This window comes from Lactuca saligna, chromosome 2 (assembly GCF_052625555.1).
Source record: "Lactuca saligna cultivar CGN05327 chromosome 2, ASM5262555v1, whole genome shotgun sequence".
NCBI classification, from domain to species: Eukaryota; Viridiplantae; Streptophyta; class Magnoliopsida; order Asterales; family Asteraceae; genus Lactuca; species Lactuca saligna.
In genome coordinates, this window is record NC_136418.1 from 182418845 (window position 1) to 182441316 (window position 22472).

At 34.0% G+C, this 22472-nt stretch overlaps 2 protein-coding genes across 4 annotated transcripts; both read left to right on the forward strand.

Moving 5' to 3' along the window:
• The first annotated feature begins 1568 nt into the window (after window positions 1–1568).
• LOC145028434 (uncharacterized) lies at window positions 1569–5521 on the forward strand. 3 transcript variants are annotated; one of them, XR_013675999.1, is made up of 8 exons: window positions 1569–1908; window positions 2212–2292; window positions 2559–2744; window positions 2840–2938; window positions 3018–3170; window positions 3256–5099; window positions 5195–5323; window positions 5417–5521. XR_013675999.1 is itself a non-coding variant. In XM_078977121.1 (7 exons), the coding sequence occupies exons 2-7, from the start codon at window positions 2222–2224 to the stop codon at window positions 5266–5268; spliced, it is 2427 nt and encodes an 808-aa protein (XP_078833247.1). In that variant the 5' UTR covers window positions 1569–1908; window positions 2212–2221; the 3' UTR covers window positions 5269–5521. The 3 variants fall into 3 exon arrangements, 2 of the variants coding, with proteins under 2 accessions (XP_078833247.1, XP_078833248.1); XM_078977121.1 differs by having other exon boundaries at window positions 5195–5521; XM_078977122.1 differs by lacking the exon at window positions 1569–1908 and adding an exon at window positions 1920–2041 and having other exon boundaries at window positions 5195–5521.
• A 13740-nt stretch (window positions 5522–19261) lies between these two features.
• LOC145029412 (cell division cycle 20.5, cofactor of APC complex-like) lies at window positions 19262–21834 on the forward strand. Its single transcript, XM_078977953.1, has 7 exons — window positions 19262–19472; window positions 19567–19665; window positions 19907–20095; window positions 20170–20439; window positions 20847–20946; window positions 21080–21396; window positions 21507–21834. Exons 1-7 carry the CDS (start codon window positions 19293–19295, stop codon window positions 21801–21803), a joined length of 1452 nt encoding a protein of 483 aa, XP_078834079.1. The 5' UTR covers window positions 19262–19292; the 3' UTR covers window positions 21804–21834.
• Window positions 21835–22472: the final 638 nt, after the last annotated feature.

Here is a 22472-nt window from a genome sequence, read left to right on the forward strand (position 1 = left end):
TATATATATATATATATATATATATATATATATATATATATATAAGTCATTAGCCATTCCAATTGAATTATGATGCATTCAAGTTTTTTCCTACCATTCTCAAAGTTAATTCTACGGAAAACCTTTATGAAATGAATAAATCTTCACAACCACCAAAATTTATTATGATGAAATAAAATCTTTAACTAAATTTGCTTAAAAACAAAACTACTCATTCGAATCCAACTTTTGATAAAATTAAGTTTAAAATGTGAGTTTTATTCTTTGTATGTAATCTTTCTAACTTTTTTAGCCATAGTGTTAAAATGTGAGTTTTAAATTATTTTGTATGATACACTTATAACATTCGGGACAACCTATGCACAATAATTCTTTTTTACGATTATTAATTTAGAAAGAAAAGAGGCCATAAATATGTTATATTAAGAAAACTAACCATTATGTAATGTTGATTTTTTACTAATACCGAAATTTTCTTAAAAATGGGTCAAACCTATTTATGTGGTTGGATCCTATATAAAAGGGACCCAAAACTAATACCAAAATTTCATTCTAGAAAATCTAAAAAATATTAGATTCCAAACCTCTTGCACCATCTCCATCAAGTATTTCTTCGAAGAAAAACATAAATCCTACAAACCAAGTTAGTTTGATATGTTTATCTACTTAGCTTTTATGTTTATATGTGTAAAATGCAAGTCTAAAATATGAAAAACATCTCTAGAATTCGAAGAACAAGTCTGAAGCGTATAGAATTCGAAGAACAAGTTTGAAGCGTATATTCTTAGTATGCCTAAGTTTCATTTCCCATAATTTCTTTGTAAGAGTAGTTAGTAGGCTTCTTGGTAACTTGCACGTTGCCCAAACAACCTTAGAATTACACCATGAAATACCAATAATTGTCTGTAATGACATGATGTGTTTGAAAATGCAAAGTGATATTGATAATGACAAATTCATTATTAATTATTCAATTCCAAAGGGGTAACACGACCATCATTTGGTTTGGTATTTCCCATTAAGGTGGACCACGTAGATGAGGCACCATTTCCGTGTGGTATTTAGCTCGATACATTACACACGTCAAATAAATATGAACCATATGGTAACTCATACACTTATCCGATGAACTCTTTTTCAAATGTTGGCAAAAGCGATTTTGAATTCTTAGTTTGTAAGTGAAGGAAAGGAAAACATATCCCGTAGTGCAAAGATTCTGAAATGTGTCCAGAATATACAGTTCATGATATACAAAATATATATTTTAGAATGTCCAAACGATACGATGTCAATCTTAAATTCACAACAACGGTCTGAAATATATACCGTTAGATTCCAAAATACATTTACGTCACATCTCACTAACCGTATACCAACTCTAAGATGGACGTAATTACTCTGATCTATGGCTTTTCTCTACAAAATGCTCATTTAAAAAAAACAAAAAAAAAGCTATTTTTGCTATATTCATTCAAAGGAAGGTGATACCACGCGCCGTAGAGTCGTAGCCTCTTAGGATTTATAAATGCTTATTAATTAATTTAATAGTATCACAATCATTCCACTACGTGTAAACCCAATGTGTGCCCACTGCTCTGTCTCTCTCTCGCAGCGTAAACCAAACTGGAAGGAAAAACCACAGTATCCAATTCAATTTCGCATTTATGATGTGAAAACAACTTCTTTGATCACTTTTGATCGTCTCCACTTCAACTCTATATACATTATACACACTTGTATACCTTACTGTGTGTTTGAATAGTGCATTCACAGATTTGAAATACACTGACGATTGATTTGGGGTTTTCCGGGGAATTGTGGTAAAATTTCCTTCTCAGTGTCGTTTTGAGCTGCGAATTTTGTTGCTGAAGTTTAGGGAATTTGCTTGGCTAGATCTTATCGTCAACGGTAGGTTGTATGTCTATTGCATTATCACTATGGAATTTTGTTAGCTCATAATTCCATCATTGAATTTTCAAAGATTGTGATGATTTTCACGATAAGGTTGATGATGCTTTGCCTGATTGTTTTATATAAGTCGGTGAGTTCTGTTACGGGTGACTTTAGAGTAAAATTGACTATTTGAAAGTTGAAAATGAAAAGGATGCTTATCTGTTTTTCTTTTTTTGTACGACATGAGCATGTGCTGGGGTATTTAACAAACTGTAGGAGGAAATTGAGTTAACTTAGGGTTTTGCTACATTGTTTCAGGTTGGTAGAGATGGAGGGCGGAATAAATCTTGATGCAACACTTGATTATGTTGAATTTCACACATTTCCAAGCCAGAACAGGTTATTTCCCTTTGAATTTTCATTTACAGATAATTGTTTTTCTCCTGTTTATCGATTACTTTTTTACTGTTTCCTCTTGAATGGGCTGATGCTAGCAGCTCTTGAATTGATCTTCCTTCTGGACTATAACTTAGAAACTGAAGTGAAATATCAACATTTTGAATTTCTCACATTTCAATGTTTCATATCAGCCATGTTAAAATTTGGTGTACTTCACTTTTTTACTAAAATGAAAGTCCATCCATCCCCTTTTGCTCTTATGGTAGGTATGAGGTAAGTGTATGGAGTAGCAACAAAGAAGAGAATTTAGCATCTGGACCCTTGGAACAACTGTTGTTACATTCACCTGAAACAAGAAATTTGTCCTCCAAAGACTCCAACACAAAGTTCAAGATTTTACCACCTGACAACATAAATGATGCCTGCTGGTTTACAATAGCCACACTGACAAGGTCCATATTGTTATATGTATCTCAATTCCAGTTTCCAAAGTTCTGAAAAGCTTTCATTCTCTTTCTTCTCACTTTAGTTTATTTTAATTTGTTAGATTTCTACAAATTATTGGTTTGCCAGACGTCCTTAGCATTGGAAAAGAAATCTCTCAACTAGAGGGGACCAGAAATTTTATAATCTCATCATCTGATAAGTATGTTTCTTTTTAGTGTCCTTTATTTCCTTATGTTATGCTTTTTCTTATCAACATATGTTGTGGTTTCTTCTGATAGGAGTGAAATTCTGGTAGCAGTTGATTTAAGATTGACAGCATTGAAAGAGGAACTAGCTGCTGTGTTAAACAAGGCTATTAGTTCAAAATACTCACTCAAGGACATTTCTAACTTGGGAAACTTTGCTCTTCATTTTGGAGCCAAGGATCTAAGGTAACTTTCTTTTTCTTAGATTCATGTATGATAATTTGATCCATCAAGATCACTATTTAGTATTTTCTGCATGTACATGTTTCAGGGACTCATTGCAGAAATCTGTTGAATTGAGCTCAATAGAAGATGAGGATTCAAGTGAGGAGGAGGAGGAAGATCAACCGGATGCTGAAAGAAGTCGTGGTGTTACAAGATCTTCAATGCCTAAAAGATCAGCATCTCCAATGAGAAGAATCCAGATAGGGCGATCTGGCTCTCGAAGAACAGCTGCATTAAGTATCAAGAGTCTCAACTATTTTCCAGGTAGGGAAAAGTCAACAACGCCCCTAGGAGATGATGAAGAGGAAGAGGAAGAAGATTCACACAGACCTGTTAACAACAATGTATTGAGAATGAGTGTACAAGATAAAATCAGTCTGTTTGAAAGCAAACAGAGAGACCAAGGTGTAGTACATGTTCAGAAGACAACAAAGAGTGCAAACAAAGCTGTACTTAGAAGATGGAGTTCAGGAATGGGTGAAAAAGGGACTACTTTAAGCAGCCCCAAAAGTATAGGTCAAGATGACAAAACAGAGACTGATAATAATGATAATAATATTAATAATAATTCCAATACTGAAACTTGTCCTGAAAATGGAACACCATATGAGGAGTTGGGTGAGGAAGTTTACAAATTTGAACAACCTGAAAGAGATGATGAATGGAGTCAAGAAAAGGGATTTGATGATCAAAATGTGACAAGTGATGATAGCAAAATAAAGATTTCAAAGGAGCAGAAAGACGAAGTTTATGAGGATCATGATAATAAAAAAAAGGAAGAAAAGGTCCAAAAACAAGGTGCTAGAAAGAGAGTTGAGAAAAGCTCCAGTAGGAATGTGAGTGGTGCTAAATGTAATGGAAGACATCAAAATGAACCCCAAAAAACTCAAAAGAACACAGTCCAATCCCAGTTGATAAATTCCAAAACCACCATGAAACCTTCTGCAATCAAGAAATCTACATTAAATTCATCTTCTTTGCCTACTACACGAAAGTCACCACAACCTGCAACTAATCGAAAACCTCAATCTCCTGCATCATCAAAAGCTGAAAATTTACAGCCACGATTGAAGACAAGTAGTCTCAAGTCAACAAAACCAGATGGTAACACAAACACAAAAATTAAAGCTACGAATGAGAAGAAACATCCCACATCGATTGAAAACAGAAAGACAACAAGAAGAAGAACCAAAGTTGAGACTCCTAAAGAAGACACAGACACTAGTACGAAACCTAGTTTTTATACTAAAAAAAACAGTGTGGTTCCAGTACTTGAAACAAAGCCTTTCCTTCGTAAGGGCTCTAGGGTTGGCCCTAGTGCTGGTGCTGGTGGTGTTATAAAGACACGTGGAGTAGCATCACTATCACAGCCTGTGGAAGCTTCAAGAACCTTCGAAAATCCGACTACAAGGAATGTTGATATAATGATTATAAATCATGATATGATGGAAAGTAGTGATCAAAGTGAAACTCCAAAAACTAATTTTGTGGAACCCGAGGTGATTGAATGTGAGCAATCAGACAAGTTGTCATGTGATGGTGATTTAGGGGTAGAAATACAAGAACTGTCTGGTGTGAATGTGACAGTGACAGAAGAAGCCAAAGTAGAAATTTACGCAGAGAATCGTGAAAATGAGATTGTTCCGTACAAGGAAAGCCCAGTGCTGCCACGTGTTCGCCATTCTTTATCTCAGATGATGCTTGAGGAAAGCAATGAATCCGAGTGGGGTAATGACTCCCACCCTCCCACCCTAGTCTACCAAAAGGACGCACCCAGAGGATTAAAGCGACTTTTGAAGTTTGCTAGAAAAACCACTAAACCTGATTCACAATCACATTTAACTCATTGGTCAAGCCCAGAAGGAGAGGATGATACCGACGAATCCAAAGGTAAAAATAACAATAGTAATAATAAAAGACCCTACTTTTAATTATTTATTTTCTTTTATAAATTCCAATATTTGTGTCGTGATTTTGCTTTTCAGCAACAAGGTCATTCTTCTCTCTTTCAGCGTTCAGGGGGAACAAGATAAATGAGACCAAGATTCTTCATCGCTAAAACATATCACAACAACTGTAAATCATACATTCCATCAGCCCCTTCCCCTTTACAGGTGAATTCAATTCAAGGGTTATAATCATATTATATTATATATTGTGGTTATTAAATCTATATTTCATTTTTGTGGTAATTGTGGGTGTTGTAGGGTACAATGTTGAATAAGTTAGGTTGTGCGTTTCAAGGGTTAATTATGTGGGATCTTGATATTAATTGTTATATTACAAATTACAATTACAGTCACTTTTGTTGATTTGATGTCTCTTTTTGGTTGACCAAATGCAAATGACTTGTTATTAATCTTATCAGTCTCTGCAATAAAAGGACTTGATTTGCTTTTTAAATTTTAAGGGATGTTGTCACAACTTATTTAAATGGCTCAGTTGATATTGAGCTTCATCAATTGGTACTCAGATTTATATGAAAAGTCCCCAAGGATTTAAACCACTCAAAGCAACTAGAAAGTTATTGAGAACATTCTTAGATCAAATTTGAAAGCATTCTTGTATGGAAAGAATAACTTCAAAATATTGACGCAATTTACATCCATATACTTAAACAAACCATCAAAATACCATACCATAAATGTATAAATATAGCCATAGTGAAATAAGTCCTAACAATCACTCACATATGGCAAACTAAATTAAACCGGGGGTTACTAATAGTGACTGACAAAATAACAAATATAGGATACAAAATTCTATGGCCTGACGTACACAACCTGATATATGATGACCTTTTATAAAAAAGACCCTCATTAAAAACTTAAACTGCATACGCCACAAACCACATAAGCATAAAGTTGAGAGTTCATGGTTTTATTACATTATTAAACATGAAATTGTCTTTGAGAAAAATGTTTCTCCTGTTCTCTGTGTTTTCACTTTCACATAAATATCAACTTATATTTTTTACATCGAGGGGTAAGGTAAACATGTAATAAGTTGTGTCATTAACCTTTTCTCGATGACAAAACTAATTCTTTAAATATCACATTCATAAAACTTGGGATCATAATATTAATATGGATAACCGGTTGGACTCCGTTAAGGAGCTCCACACCATCTGACTCAAGGAAACCAAATGTATCAAACATGAATGATATATACACGTGTTGGTTTTCCATATATGTTTTCTCATACTTTTTCACTTGCATGAAACAACTTTTAAAACAGTCCATCCCACAGTGAAATCTCATTTCTCAAGCCTACGAGAGAGCAAATCCTTATTAGATCTACGCATCCCTCCCTCTCCATCCAAAAACCAAAACTTTAATTGGTGTAAGTGTTGACATTCTTTCTAACAAGTCAGTCAAAAAGTTTATTTTTTGGCAGAAAACTATCATACCTAAATACATAAAAAAGAAAGTCCTCAACCCTATTTTGGTAGTACTTGAATCTCGGAAACACTCTACAATGTACTGCATGATTTCCAAAAAATCCAAACATGTCGTGCAATAAACTTAACATATCTCATCAACCAGAAATAATTGAATCATGATGCCATACTTAAGGATAACATGACACTTATGTTGTAAGTGGTAAGGCTGATATATGCCAAGGTAGGTCACTTGATCCACCTAAATTTAAATTTTTTACAAGTTATATATAAACATATTTAGTACATATTTTAAGGGACCTACCTTAATGTATTTGTTTGGATGAAAAAAAGCATAAATTAAAAATAATAAAAATCATATGATATTTTGTGGTATGAAAGAGTCACATATCGACTCCAAAAAAAAAGTGGTGATGTGTTTTCATTATAAATAACTATTTCTCATTTCATGCTTCCACACTATAAGCTTGACAATACATGGTTTAAACCGACATACTCCAAGTATAAAATGATTTTAATAAAAATAAAAAATAAAAAATTAAGGAATGACCGACCTAGGTTCGGTCCTTTCACTACCAATTTTCTACATATCTAATTGGTTGTTTTTTTCGGTTGAACCTTATTTTTCTATTGAACCGGCCCGATTGAACTCAATTAGGAAACCATGTGATTTTGAGCTCTAGACTCGCTACTGTATTTTATCCAAGACCATCTATAAGGAAATTCATAAAAGTATGTGATGCTCATAAACACTAAAAAACGGCTTTCTATGTACTTCATGTATTGGATAATTTTATTAAAAAATACATTCTTCAATGAAAACATGGAAACATATATTCTCTTGTCGAAAAACATATTTTCTCAAACCTAGTGAGAATTGCACCCTCACCCAATCCATCACTAGACATCATCAACATGTAGGGGTTTTTAATGGCATCAATGGTGAAATACACAAACTAAGATCGTCCACATTAGTGTAATGTCGTTTATCTTTCAGGCGTGCTATGCAAAATTTTGCAATGATCTCTACAAATTTAAAAAAGTTCCATTTTTGACTCTATTTTTCTATGTTCTTTTTCTTGGCTTAAATGTAAAGCTTCCAAATCGGATGTATCTTGGAATGCTTGGCTTTAAACTCGTTGTAATTGGTGGATTTTTTTTTATTCTAGCGTTTTGCTAGAATATGCCTAATATATGACTTTGTAGCTATAAAAAAAAGCTAATACCCAACCTCTTATAAAAGTGGTTTCACTTCAACTCGAACAACTTTATATTTTGTAACAAATATCTTAATAATTCATAATCAATAGTTATTTAATAACAAATTAACATTAATATATTATTTAAAATTAAATTGAAAAATATAAATTTAGAGACAATCAAAAATTACATAATTACCATTTTACAAACGTTTAATGGAGAGGGTTTAACGAACAATAGGGTAAAGGACACACCAGGATTTTTGCAGGGAAAATGATAGAGGGAGGGGGGGGGGGGGGGGGGGTAACAAACTATTGCATTTGTTCTTATTTGTTCCCTTTGTTTGTACTATATTTACCATTCAACTTGTTTGTGATGTTCATAAAAACCATTATGACCGACTATTGTAGGTTTATCCGATCAAGTTAAATTTTCCAGCCAATATATGAAATTTCTTGTGGCTACATGAACTTTCCAGCAAAAATATGAATTTTTCGACGACTGTATGAATTTTCTGGCAAAAATTGATGTTTTTTTTTGAAGAACTTGAACTCAAAGCTGATGAAGGTTCATTCATGGAAGAAAGGAGGTTGGTCTTGATTCTCATGGATGTAAAAACACAAGCATGTATGTGTGTATGTCAGATCTGATAACCCAAATTTGTTTGCCTGTTCATCATCTTCCTAGTCACCCATCACCTCCATCTCTGTCCATATGACATCAAAACAAGAACCACCTGTTGCCTTCCACTTTAAAATGAGCCAAACACCACCTCCTTTTTACATTTTTCACACTCGATGACTTGAGCCAACTCATTCTTCAAACCACCATCACCGAACCTCCACCTTATACCACCTGTCAAATACCTCAAACCACCACCTGATACAACCCTAAACCCCCTTTTCAGTCGAGCAACAACCAACATAAATCGTTTGTTTATGAAATCCTTGACATTGTGCAAATCGATTTGTGTGTGTAAGTCGAAGAGAAAAGCCTTTGATTTCGTTTATGGGTTTTTAGATGAAGCTTCATCCATGGCATGATAGATTCTTTTTTTATTTTTGAAATGGTTTGAAGGTTATCCATAGAAGAAACAAGTTCAAGATGTGTTAGTCGATTTCTAATATGTATGTTTTTTGGTTTAAATCATTTCAGTAAAAGATTTGAAATCGACGGAAAAGAAATGTTTGCCGGAGAAGATGATCGGAGAGTCGTTGGAGATTACCTAGTTGCTGGAAACCTTCAATAACCGGTAATAATGGTATTTTTTGACACCTACAAGTTGAATGGTAAATATGGTACTAAAAAAATAACCAAATGAGAACAAATGTAATAGTTTGTTACCTTCCTAAGTCAATTTCCTATTTTTGCAACAATATCCATGAGAACGAGTAGCATAAATTTTGAAAATTTATTAGTGCCAAATATGGGACCAAAACTATAATTTACTCTTAAATGATATATCTTCCATCACGTCCTCAATCAATACGACAATTTTCATGGAATAGCTTTTTAGTACGTTTAATGGACACCAACCCCAAAGTGTTTTCTTTATCTTTCACTTTCTTTGTATTAATTGTATTCATAGTATTGCAACTTTATAAATGGTGCTACTAAATAAACATCCTATTTTAAAGTTAAACCTCATTTTACTAAAACCACACCCCATTTCAATGTAAAATCTCGAAAATAGTATAACTTTGGAAATTCTAATATGTTTGAGAACTGTGTAATTTAATGTTCATTAAATTTAAATCTGATCCAGCTATTAACCGTGAATTAACTTTTATAAAAAACAAACATCTATTATAAATAATCAATTTATGATATCACTGTCACAATATACATTAGAGTAAGTTAGTCTTCTACCTGCTCCCATCATAGTCATTGGAGACTTACCACTGGGGGGTCATAAATTTCTTTTATTAGATAAAGTATTTTAAAAAAATGCATAGTTTTAAAAAAAATACTACTTAATCATTATCTAATAATAAGATTTATTAAAGGTATTTAAAATGTATTTTTAATCATTAAATGGTGTTTTTTAGTATATGTTGTTTTTTTTAGTAATTAAAGGTCTTTATTTAGCTAACCCCATTTATAAATAGAAACGATGTACTTAGATTAAAACATGTCATTAATAAATCTCTTTCTTTCTCTCTCTCTCTCTCTCTCTATATATATATATATATATATATATATATATATATATACCCTTTCTTATTTGGTCATTGATATCTTTGTATATTATTTATACACTTTCTTATTTGATCGATGTTTCACAATAGAAAGCTACAAAATAAACGTAGTGGTTTTGAAAAACTTATAGAGTTGAAGTTCTTGTTATCTTTGTATATTATTTATACACTTTCTTATTTGATTGTCGTTGTTGTTGTTGTTGCTTTTTGAAATTATCGGGAACTTTACCTTTTTATTTGTAGGGTTTACAAGAACCCTAGCGTTGCATATGAAATGTGGTTTCCTTTTTATCTGAACATCTTGAATTGGGGCATACATGATACGAAAGAGAAGAAACAAGATTAAAGAAACATTTTTTGAAGTTATTTTTATGTGATTTAACGATGGAGAAGATTGAAACAAAAAAAATCGAAAATGTCGTTGAAGAAGACGACCGAAGATGTCGTCGGAGCTTCTGTCCCCTGGAAATGCCGCCGGAGGTGGAACTCAAAACCCCAAAATTGGTCTTACCTGCTATTGCAGGTAATCAGGCCAGATAATGAGCATGAGCAAACTAGGCATAGGAACAGGGTCCATTTTTTGATGGGGTCTAATTTTTTTTATACTATATTGAAATTCGGCCTAGTGTCCAAGTTCACATCGTTGACCAACAAGCAAATGTGAGACGTACTGAGAATGCAAGAAGCCAAGCACGCATCGCAAGCCAATGAGGTTCTCATAAAGTTGGATGACATTTGGGGTAATTTCTAATTCTTATTCCATATGTGAGTGAAGAAACTGTTGGATTAGTGTCTAAGTCCATAACCATTTTGGTATGTACTTGACCCGATGGTGCATGGCCCTTTTGGGTTGCCTTCACCAAAGCAACTTGATTGGAGAAATGAATAAAGAGAGAGAGGATAATATGATTTATTAATATGTTATAAGAATAATATATTAAAGGAGAAATCATATTTGTTTAATTAATATTGGTCAATAATTAATTAAGAATTAGTTTTGTGATCAAATATAATTAATTAAACTAGAGGGGCTGATTTGTAATTATGTGATAGTTACAAAATAAGGTAAGAATTATCTTATATATATGGTGAACGAATTTGAGGTGTAAATCCCTTAGAATTAGAGTATGATAAGGATTCAAGGATTATCTTATTGGTTGCTTAATGAATAATCAACTAGATAAGGATAATGACTGAAACCCTATCTCTACACCTATATAAACACCCCTAGGGCCATGAATTCGTGTATCCCTTCCCAAGAGGTCCTAGATACGAATTCTAACCTCTCACTTCTCTCTTTATACCTTCTCCATTTGCTTATGGTGTTTGTAAGCCATTAGAGGAGTGACACTTGTGACTCTAAGCATTCCAAAGTCAATACAAGGAGATTTGTGATTGTTATTGCTACATAACAATCGAGGTAACACTATAAACTTATTCTCATGTTAATATGATTATATGTATGCTAGAATTAGGGTTTATAGTCTTGGATTAAAAGCATGTACAATAGAGAAACCTAGATCCAAGCATTAGGGTTTGTATGAGCACATAGGATGTCTTATGACCAAAAACCCATCAGTGGTATCAGAGCCTTGATTGGTTTCAATTGTATTGATGCATATTTAATCGTAATAAGCACTGAAAATCGATTTTTTGAGTTTTGAAGGTTTGACTCGCCGAGTCACTTGGTGAACTCGCCGAGTCAGCTGGACTCGACGAGTCAAAGTGTCTGACAGCTCGGTTTCGCGATTTTCTTCCTGTTTTGGTTTTGGATAATTACCATAAACTCGTTTTTATGATAAAATCCGAATTTTTTCATTATTATGTGATTATCCTTACCTAAATAGAAGATAATTGTCAAAATTTAGATAATCACTTGTTTTATTAGATAAAGTTTGATTATTTGTAATTTAGATTTGAATTATCTTGTGAAATAGTTTCAATTTATCCCTTTAGGTTTTATAGTTTAAATTTGAACCCCAAAAGTTTTGTTGTTTTGAAATTTAAATAGTTAAAACCCTAATGTTTGAAATATTTCAAAACTTGCCCTCAAGTTTTGGAATTTAAAAGTTGATTAAAAGGTTTAATTAGAAATGTTAAATTCTAAAACTCTAGTAATGTTTTGAAAAGTTCAAATCACACCCTTATGGTTTTATTAATTAATTAAGGAGTATAATTAAAAGAGGTTTAATAAATCCATAAAAGTTTAGGTTAACCTTTTAATTGAATTAAAAGTGTAATTGTTAAAGTTAACCATATAGTATTTTTAAAAGTATAAAATACACCCTATACTATATATAAGATTAAAAGTCTAACATTATATATATGTATGAGTAAAAGTCAGTCTTACCGTTAGTAGGCCTCATTCACGAAGCTGGTCTATAAGGGGTGTTTAAGGAAATTGCCTATAAAATGGCGATTAAATGGGTATCCACTCTTACCCACCGCACTCTTGACTAGTGGAGGGTCATTAGCCGAACGGGTAGGATAGGACGAAACCTTCCATTATAAGTATAATGAAATACAAAGTAACTAAATGTTTTTCAAATTCCCAATCTTAGTTACTTAGGCAAAGTGAATTGATGCAATTCCATGAAATTACACTTTGTGCCCTTGCGAAGATGTTAGTGGAGTGTGTGTGGTTTACCGGCACACTAAATGGTTCTAAGCAAAGGTAGCAAAGGGTGACTCAATGTTTGTCATAGTTCGGTGGAGCGTGTGTGGTTTATCGGCACATCGAATAGGTGATTGTAACATGTGAGGGCACCATGTAGTTTGCATGGTTATTCACACCCGCTTTGTGATCCTCGGCATCCCAGTCACAAACAAGAGGGGCATATCGAGATTTAAATATGCCATTGAAATGTTCAATGAATCTCAAAGGATCTAGGAGTTTTCATAGATTTAAAACTTAAGTTTCTTTTTCGTTTTTTTACATGGTGGAAACTAGTGAATCGTCATTCACTTACCTTCAAATGTTCTGCAATTTGGGTTACGGCATCCCTCTCCCGAGTTGTAGGATATTGTGTTGGGTCCTAGCCTTGGAATTTCATTTGGGTGATTTACCAAGGACTCAATCAATCAACTAACTTGAATTCGTTTTTCTCCCGATGTCAAAGTTCGACAACTATGGTCTTCTCAAATCCCGTGGAACAAGCATTCCACATGAAGATGATATTCCACGATTCGATCGAGGAACAAGAAATCATGCTTCACTTCCTCCTCCTCCTCCAATTATTCTCCCTAACCCACAAGTTCAAAGGCTTGAAAAGTTCAAGATCACTCAAGCCCTTTTGGCAAGTGAACATAAAGAAGGAAAGTCGGTGTGTGCACACGTCCTAGGGATGAAGTCACACTGTTGGGATCCGTTGTCTGTGAGGAAATGGCTGTTGATTGGGTTCTTCAGTCACTTCCCAACTCATATAGTAAGTTCGCAAGAGAGTACTATATGATGAGCTACGACGTGACCCTTATAGATCTCACCTATATGCTTGTTGCTGCTGAACCAACAATGGTTTGGCGCAATAGAAAAGCAATTTGATTGGTGAATCTGCCTTCAAGACCTCTATGGATATAGACAATGGCAATGAAAGACATGCAATGATCGAAAAGTTTGATCATAAGAGAAAGGCGATGTCTGAAGTAGTTCCATGTGTTGTTCCAAAAGAGTCAATTTGCTTTTATTGCCAAGAGAAGGGGCATTGGAGATGAAGTTGCCCTATTTACCTAAGAGATCTAAGAGATGGGAGAGTCAAAAGTATGACTACGCTTTAGGTAAGAATCCACTATCTAACTCCATTAAGTTCCTATTCATTGATTCTTAATACATGATGTGATAAGATTTCATTTGAATGTTTTGAAGGATCGGTGAAAAAGAAGGGAAGCTTGATAAGAGAGCAAGATGAATCTAATCACAAGTGATGGATCTCGATCGCATGAACTTGAAGATTGGATTTTGAGCTTAGATAGTTATGATAGAGTTGTTAGAAATTTTCTTTTACATAGTTTTCAATGGATTTTGCATTGTAAGGACAAATTTTTCCGCTGCTTTTATAAATAAAATAAATTTTGACTTATTTATTTATTTATTTACTTCCTTGCAATGAAATCGTTATGAAAAATTGATGTTCGAATATTTCTACAACGAATGGATATGATTCTTAGTAATGTTATTATGGAAGTGTCAAGAATTTACCAAATAGGGAGAGTTTCTCATCACCCAAAGTTTCAATTGGATAGAAATTTGGAATCACGCAACTTGGTTGCATGATGAATGAGAAATTTCATATTTGGAAATTAGACAAATTCGTTGACAATGTGTCAAGTGAAGGACTAGGAGATCGAGTACACAAAGTTGTGTGTTGATCAAGTTCACCATAAGAATAACAAAGATATTCGTCATGATTTACTAAAAGGCTTAGTAAATATGATTATACTTACTAGATTAAGTGTAATTCTAAATTGATTAAAGGGTTTAGATCAATAGTAGAACGAATAAGAAGAATCATGTAGGCAGAAAGACAAAAGTTTCTCCATTCTAAGAAGAAGGGAGAGTAGCTTTTATGCTTTATGATAGGTCTTAATGATTAAGAACCATATCTCAAATGATCCTCTAAGTGAGTCTTAGTACAATTGTATGTTTAAGAAGAGGAGTCAAGGATTGAAGAAATGGTTAAATCAAGAAGTCTATCATACTTCGTTCCATAACAAGTCTTAAAGTTAAGATTGTGACAATGAGTGAAAAGTATTAAAGGTTTATAACATTCATCAAATGTGGGAAGTTGTGATGTCTTGAATAAGACAAAGGCCAACTAGTACCAATTTATGAAGTGTTTTAATAAAAGCTACACTAACTCTTGAATATTTGGTTGTCAACAAATGTTTATTGACAAGAGAATCTTATATGTCAAGGAGTCAGTGGGAGTCTTAATGGTCTTGAAAGGTTTCAAGAACAAATCAAATAAACCTTATTGATCATCACGAGCACACGAGTTGAGGTTTACAACCTATCGTGAAGACATTATTTTGTTTCTGTGCCAATCCAATCGAGTTAATTATGCATGTGAGTTCTATGAGTTCTCATTTGAATGCATAAAAGGCAAGGACCTTGATCAATGGAAAGTACATTGATAGGAAAAGGTGAGCTGCTTAACTACTTGGAAGACGTGGTGGGCAGCTGTGCTACCATAAGGCAAGAAATCAAGATTAAGGAAGTTCGATCCATATGAGTTTGAATTTGTCGTAAACTTTAGTTTTAACAAATTCACATGGATAGGAACACATACACCGTTTAAATCTAAGTGTCATAAGATTTCCTCCTTCATGAAAAATGATTGTGAGGAAATGCTTTCACTAAGAAAAAATTTAAAAGATAGTGATTGTAAAATTTCATTCTCGAATTCAATCATGGTTACGGTATCCCTTTCCATAATTTGAATTGTGAGGTTTGGAAATTAGTCTTAATTGTTTCGACACACATATCAACTATCAAAGGCAAAGGTGTACAAGTTCAAGAAGCCTTGATAAAAGATTATCAAAGCACTAAGTATTAGAAACATGAACTTAAGAAATTCAATAAGTATTGTTTTTCTGAAAGTTAAGATGTTTATAAATACATGTCGAAGCTAGTGGGAGCATAAGTGTTATGTTTTATAATAATCATCATGATAGTGGGAGCATAAATGTTATGATTGTATGATTATTAAGGCACGTATTGCATAGTTGGCAATATTAATTATAGAAAACAAGAGTCATACTTTGCAAAGTTGTAAGAGTTGAAAGGTTGTTTTGCTATAATTAAGGGAGAGAATATTATTCTTCATTTCAAATCTAAAGGATTAGGTTGTGGAATGTTAATAAATTTAGTCAAGGGTACATAGTGTGTTCTTAAAATTTCAATTATGATTACGGCATTCCTCTTCACAATTCGAATTTTGAGAACATAGCAAATAAAACATTATGCATCATGTCCCATACGCTTCGAGTATAGGATCGATTGCAAATGATTTAATGTTTGACCATTCTAAGATTTTCCAAATGTCTAGTGCATTTAGAGGGAAAAGGGACTAGAATCGGTTTTGACTAAAATAATTAAACAACTATCAAAGGACAATCCAAAGTTTGACGAGGATTGGTCACTTGTGAGTAGTTGGAAGTATAGTATTGGAAATAATGGAAATGTTTCCATATTGGATGGACAATATCGACATCATTACGAATAGATAAGATTCTATTAAGAAATTAGTTGTCATATGGAAAATATGGAAGCGTGTCCATATTGGGAAGTAAATATTGAAAATCTATGACTAGCTTAGAAACCTTTATGCAAAAGGATGTTCAAAGGAATGTACTTTGAGAGAGAGACATCATATCTAAGGGATTGTCTTGTAACAATCTCCGATAGAGGACTTTGTAATATCATTGGCAATAGTCTTTGTGACTTTGGTGCAGTGACATTACGAAAGGATCGTTGCATAAAGTGTTAGAATCTAGCATATTCTATAAGTAGCAAGAATTTGATATTCTTACACTTAAGAAAATGGATTTGGAGTTGTAAAATGAGAATGATTGGAAATGTGTTCAGTTTGTCTATTTCACAAAAGTAAGAACCATAGGTAAACATTGTGTGCATGCTAGGAGCATGGGACAAGTGTAATAATTCAAGTAAGAAGTTGATTACCCGAAACGACAAATAATGAGTAATCGATATGGTGATAAATAAAACGTGTTTTGTTTATACTCAAAGGTTTGAGGCCATATGGGATTAGTATTATTCTTGTGTTTCACTTTGCATGTTTTGACTTCCAGAATAATTGAGTTTATTAAGAATAATCGAATTATTCGAACGGGCCACAGTCGTTCATATGTTGGAAGTAGATATGAATGAAGACTGTCATGAATTGGTGTGTGGATTGTCTAGAAAAGTATTAGACATAAGCAAATGTTTGCTGCAACGTTCATGAGTGCTTATGAATATGATTTGAGTATTGGATTAAACCCACGCTCACTTGGATCACTCCATGAATTGTATTACGAGTGATTAGTGAGACGATAACATCTTATATTCTTGAAACCGAGATGTGTGAGTTGTATCTTGTGAATTGGTTGCACATTGATAATATGTAAACGCACCAGTAACTTGGTGTTATAAAACATATTGTTGTGTGTAATTCAGTGAGTGAGTGCAAGCGAGCATTGTATCAAAGTTTATCCGTTCCTTTTATCCAAAGTAGGATAAAAGCGATATCTTTGGGCCCCTCGATGGTTTAGTGATGACATACGTAAATGCTCGGCCGGGCTGAGGCTAATTTGATTTGTTCAGTTAGTCTGTCGTCATAAATCGGAAATCGAGATATAGTACAAAGAGAATGATTAGAAATCATATCTCATACGATATCTAGAATGGAGGAATATATGATCCCTTATCTAAGGACACGCGTATCTGATATGATCAGAGTTGACAGCGGCTTTGGAAAGCTACGATTGCAGATCAGGATCTGAAGTCATACGCAGAATAGTTGTTAGACTTATCCAAGTGGGAGACTGTTGGATTAGTGTCTAAGTCCATAACCATTTTGGTATGTACTTGACCCGATGGTGCATGGTCCTTTTGGGTTGCCTTCACCAAAGCAACTTGATTGGAGAAATGAATAAAGAGAGAGAGGATAATATGATTTATTAATATGTTATAAGAATAATATATTAAAGGAGAAATCATATTTGTTTAATTAATATTGGTCAATAATTAATTAAGAATTAGTTTTGTGATCAAATGTAATTAATTAAACTAGAGGGGCTGATTTGTAATTATGTGATAGTTACAAAATAAGGTAAGAATTATCTTATATATATGGTGAACGGATTTGAGGTGTAAATCCCTTAGAATTAGAGTATGATAAGGATTCAAGGATTATCTTATTGGTTGCTTAATGGATAATCAACTAGATAAGGATAATGACTGAAACCCTATCTCTACACCTATATAAACACCCCTAGGGCCATGAATTCGTGTATCCCTTCCCAAGAGGTCCTAGATACGAATTCTAACCTCTCACTTCTCTCTTTATACCTTCTCCATTTGCTTATGGTGTTTGTAAGCCATTAGAGGAGTGACACTTGTGACTCTAAGCATTCCAAAGTCAATACAAGGAGATTTGTGATTGTTATTGCTACATAACAATCGAGGTAACACTATAAACTTATTCTCATGTTAATATGATTATATGTATGCTAGAATTAGGGTTTATAGTCTTGGATTAAAAGCATGTACAATAGAGAAACCTAGATCCAAGCATTAGGGTTTGTATGAGCACATAGGATGTCTTATGACCAAAAACCCATCAGAAACATATTAATGTTGTTAATTGACCAAATTGTCCTTCCTTCACCAGGTATTGTGGGCACTGTAGCTTTTGTGTTTTTTTGCTTCTACCTTTGTTTGCAACTATTGTTGGGGCAATGATGCTTAGTCTAAGACTAGTGTTTATCACTATCCATCCAATGAAGTAAAATTACATTGCTATCTAATTATTTTTTTGTTTAATTGTGACTTGTGAATGAATATAAAGTAAAATAACCTTTTCGTCCCCGGGGGGGGGGGGGGGGGGGGGGGTACTCTCATGAACTCTTTCCTGTTCAATGTGACTCTCGATTCATCTTTGCTCCATTAGGTAGGATGACTTATTTTCTTTATTAATTATTAATATTTTTATATGTTTTTAACCATAATATCAGAACATACTGTAATGATTCATATCCAATTCCATTATTCTATTCCATTATTTGTAATGGTTGCATTGTTACTCTAAATATTTATACTTCCACATGAACAAAGCAAATTTATGAAACTTATCATGGTTTAAAAAAAACTGTAGTTTATATAATTTAATTCATCATATGTTATGACCTAAAGACATTTTTTTGCTGCTCGTTCTGGGTATTTGTATCATTATGACTGACCCTGCAGGTAATAATCGTGTGTTTTAAATTAAAAAAAAAAAACAAGTTTAAGGGTTAACAGTACATAAAAAAAAGTTAAATGCCAAACATATATAAAATATATAATTGGTTATTTTTTTAAGTCATTATCACTTATAAAAACGTGTGTTATTATGTATTTTGCCCAAAAAAAAAATGTATAATACTAGTTATTTTGGGGGATATACATACATACACAATTATAGGTGTAAGAAGTAATTTCACCCCGATTTAACTAAATAAAGGCTACCAGGAGTTTCCCACGAGGTGAAACACTCTGTTTTACAAACCAGTTTTGGCGCCAATTTCATGAGCAACCAACAGGATCTTTCTTCCTACTCTCATGTTCTTCCGATCCCAAATTCCATCCATCATACGGAAATGATGGAATTGGAATTGAATTCAGACCCTTTAAGGGATTGGAAATTACAATCGGATTGGTACTCTCCAACTCGCCTCCATAACAGCCCCGTCGAATATGATTTTCCGGTAAACCACCTGCCCTCAATATTCTTTCTCAATTACTTCGAACACTTCTTGATAAGCTAATTGGGGTTTTTATTTCTGGGTGTTGTTAATTTAGGGCGATCGTTTCATACCCAACAGGAGTTTGATGGATCTTGATCAAGCCTACACCCTGTTGACCAACAGAACCAATTTTTCTACCAGATGCAATTTTAGTGTTGGTCTTTTTTCCGTTCCAGTTTTTTGTTCTGAAATTTCTTCAAGATATTTCATGTTTGTGTCTTCCTTATTGGTTTTTGCTTCAAATTTATGCTATTTTAAATTGGAATTCGTCAACGGGTAATCTGGATTTTGAGGGTTCTTCTTAGTATTGATTCGAAATTTGAACATGGGCATTCCAGATTTTTAGTGTGCTTGAAAGGGTTTTTCATGTTTTTGATTAATTTTCTGTGGAACAGGCGGAATACCGAAGAATAATGGAGGGGAATCTGACGTTGGATAGCGAAGGAAGACCCTTCAGAATGCTTGTTTTCAGAGGAAGCCCGAAATCAAGTAGAAAATCAATCCGATACATTGATGAAATCCGTCGTAGCGATGAAGAAAATTTCAACAATAACACCTCAAACCAACAAAGAAAACTTCCCAAGGTGATCGATCTCTGTTTATAGCTTACGAAATTTTCTTTCAAGATCATCATCAACTGTGTTGTTTTTATGTTCAGAAAGAATCAAGAATACTGGATGCACCAGATCTAAGGGATGATTTCTACATGAACATAATGGATTGGGGGAAGAACAACATTCTTGCGATTGCATTGGGTCGAAGATTGTACCTCTGGAACGCTGCGAATGAAGGGCTTCATCATATATTTAAACCTAACGCCTTGAATGATCATCCGTCTAGCGTTTCATGGTCTCATGACGGCAAAACACTCGCCGTTGGTCATTCAAGCTCCAAGATTCAGCTCTGGGACGCCGAAACTTGCAAACTCGTACGATTCTCTCTTTCCCTCTTTTACTTGCAACTTACAATTACTCTACTGATTCTCTAGGTTAATATAATATTTAGAAAGGTGAATCCTTTATAAAGAAATTATAAAATTGTAGCCAAGTATTTGTTGCACTTATTTTATACATCGAAAATAGGGCTAAATATAAAAATAGCAACATATTTTCAATTATTTGTTTATAAAAACATTTTATTTTCAAAATTTCTTATTACACCGTTACATTTTGAAAAGGCTACCAATTATAGCAAAATATCATTAAAATACAAAACAATTTTCATTGATATAATTGAATAGATTCTAAAAAAAAAACAAATAAAAGTACAAAGCTATAATTTGGTTGTTTATTGTTTTGACTTTTGAGTTTAGAATCTTACATTTATATTGCACAGATCAGAAGACTAGAAGGTCACCACGCGATGGTGAGAGCAACTTCATGGAATGGCCACATTTTAACATCAGGCGGCAACAAAGCTATCTTGAACCATGATGGTATTTGTCGATTTTTTGTTTTATATATCAATTCCTCGATTTCCAATAAAAAAAATACACTCTTATAATTTTATAGCAAATACGAGATTAAATTATATGATTGAAAATAAAAAGATTGCATTTTGGTTGGCAGCGAGGGTGAGAAACAGTTTGGTATCAGAAGTAAAGGCGCATAGGAGTCGAGTGTGTGGGCTGAAATGGTCAATGACTGGGAACTTACTGGCTAGTGGTGGTGATGATAACGTGGTGTACATCTGGGAAGCATCACGGATGAACTCAGCCCGGTTTGTCCACCGCTTCACTAACCATGTGGCTGCAGTCAAGGCTCTTGCTTGGTGCCCTTACAACTTTCAAGTCTTAGCCTCCGGTGGTGGCACAGACGATGGCTGCATTAAGTTATGGAACACTCAACAAGGGACTTGTATCACTAGTGTCAACACAGAAGCACAGGTATATGCACTAGTACTCTTTAATTTCTTCATTTCACTTTCCAATAATATATAGTTCTACATTGTGCATGCATGGAAGGTTCTTATGCATGGAAAGTAATTAATGTGCAGATTTGTGGGCTGGAATGGAACAGACATTATAAGGAGATAGTAAGTGGGCATGGGTTCAGCACAAATGATGAACGTAAGAACACGCTGTCACTATGGAGGTACCCTTCAATGGTTAAAGCAGGGGAGTTATCAAGCCACTCATCGCGAGTGTTGCAGCTGGCTCAGAACCCGGATGGACTCACATTGGTGTCGGCTGGTGGGGATGAGACGCTGCGGTTTTGGGAGATTTTTGGGCCTCCTCCACCGGTTAAAGGACCATACAGTGTCTTGTCGTCCAAGGCCTTTCCTATAAGATGATCAAAGATCTATGATCGAATCAATGTACGTAATGTGCTTATTAACAAATTAATAACTTGACAATTGACATCACATGTAATTCTTAAAGACTATTATTGTTCACATTAATTAATTTGTTCACAGTATAGCAAGACTTATATTTTATGAGACCTATATATTTAATATTCAAGACAAAACGGTTTATAATAAATGATACCAAGTTTATGTGTAAACAAAATATTTAATCAAACAACGAAAAATATATCTTAGCCTAGCTAATTGTGTAGAATTTAATATTATGAATTTTTGGAAACAATATTTTAAATCAACAATATCAACTTAAAAATGTTGGCACAAGTAGTTTATCTTTCATTAAACAACCCTTAATTAACACAATCATAAACTACAAGCCGGATTTAAACCCCCAACCCCCATTGGAGAGGGGCACCTTTTCCGACTGCCTATCACTACAATTTAACCCTATGACGGCGACACATTTTGACCCTGTCCCGATAACAAGTCGTAGGCATAACCTATACAGGCGACATGTTATTGGCTCAATGTCGTCGGCATAGCCTTGTCGCAATAGGTGGAAATTGTCGTCGTGATAGGTATCGTCCGGATAGGTACCCACTATGCCGGCGACAAGTCGTCGGCACATGTATCGTCGGGAATTATTTTCAAAAAAAA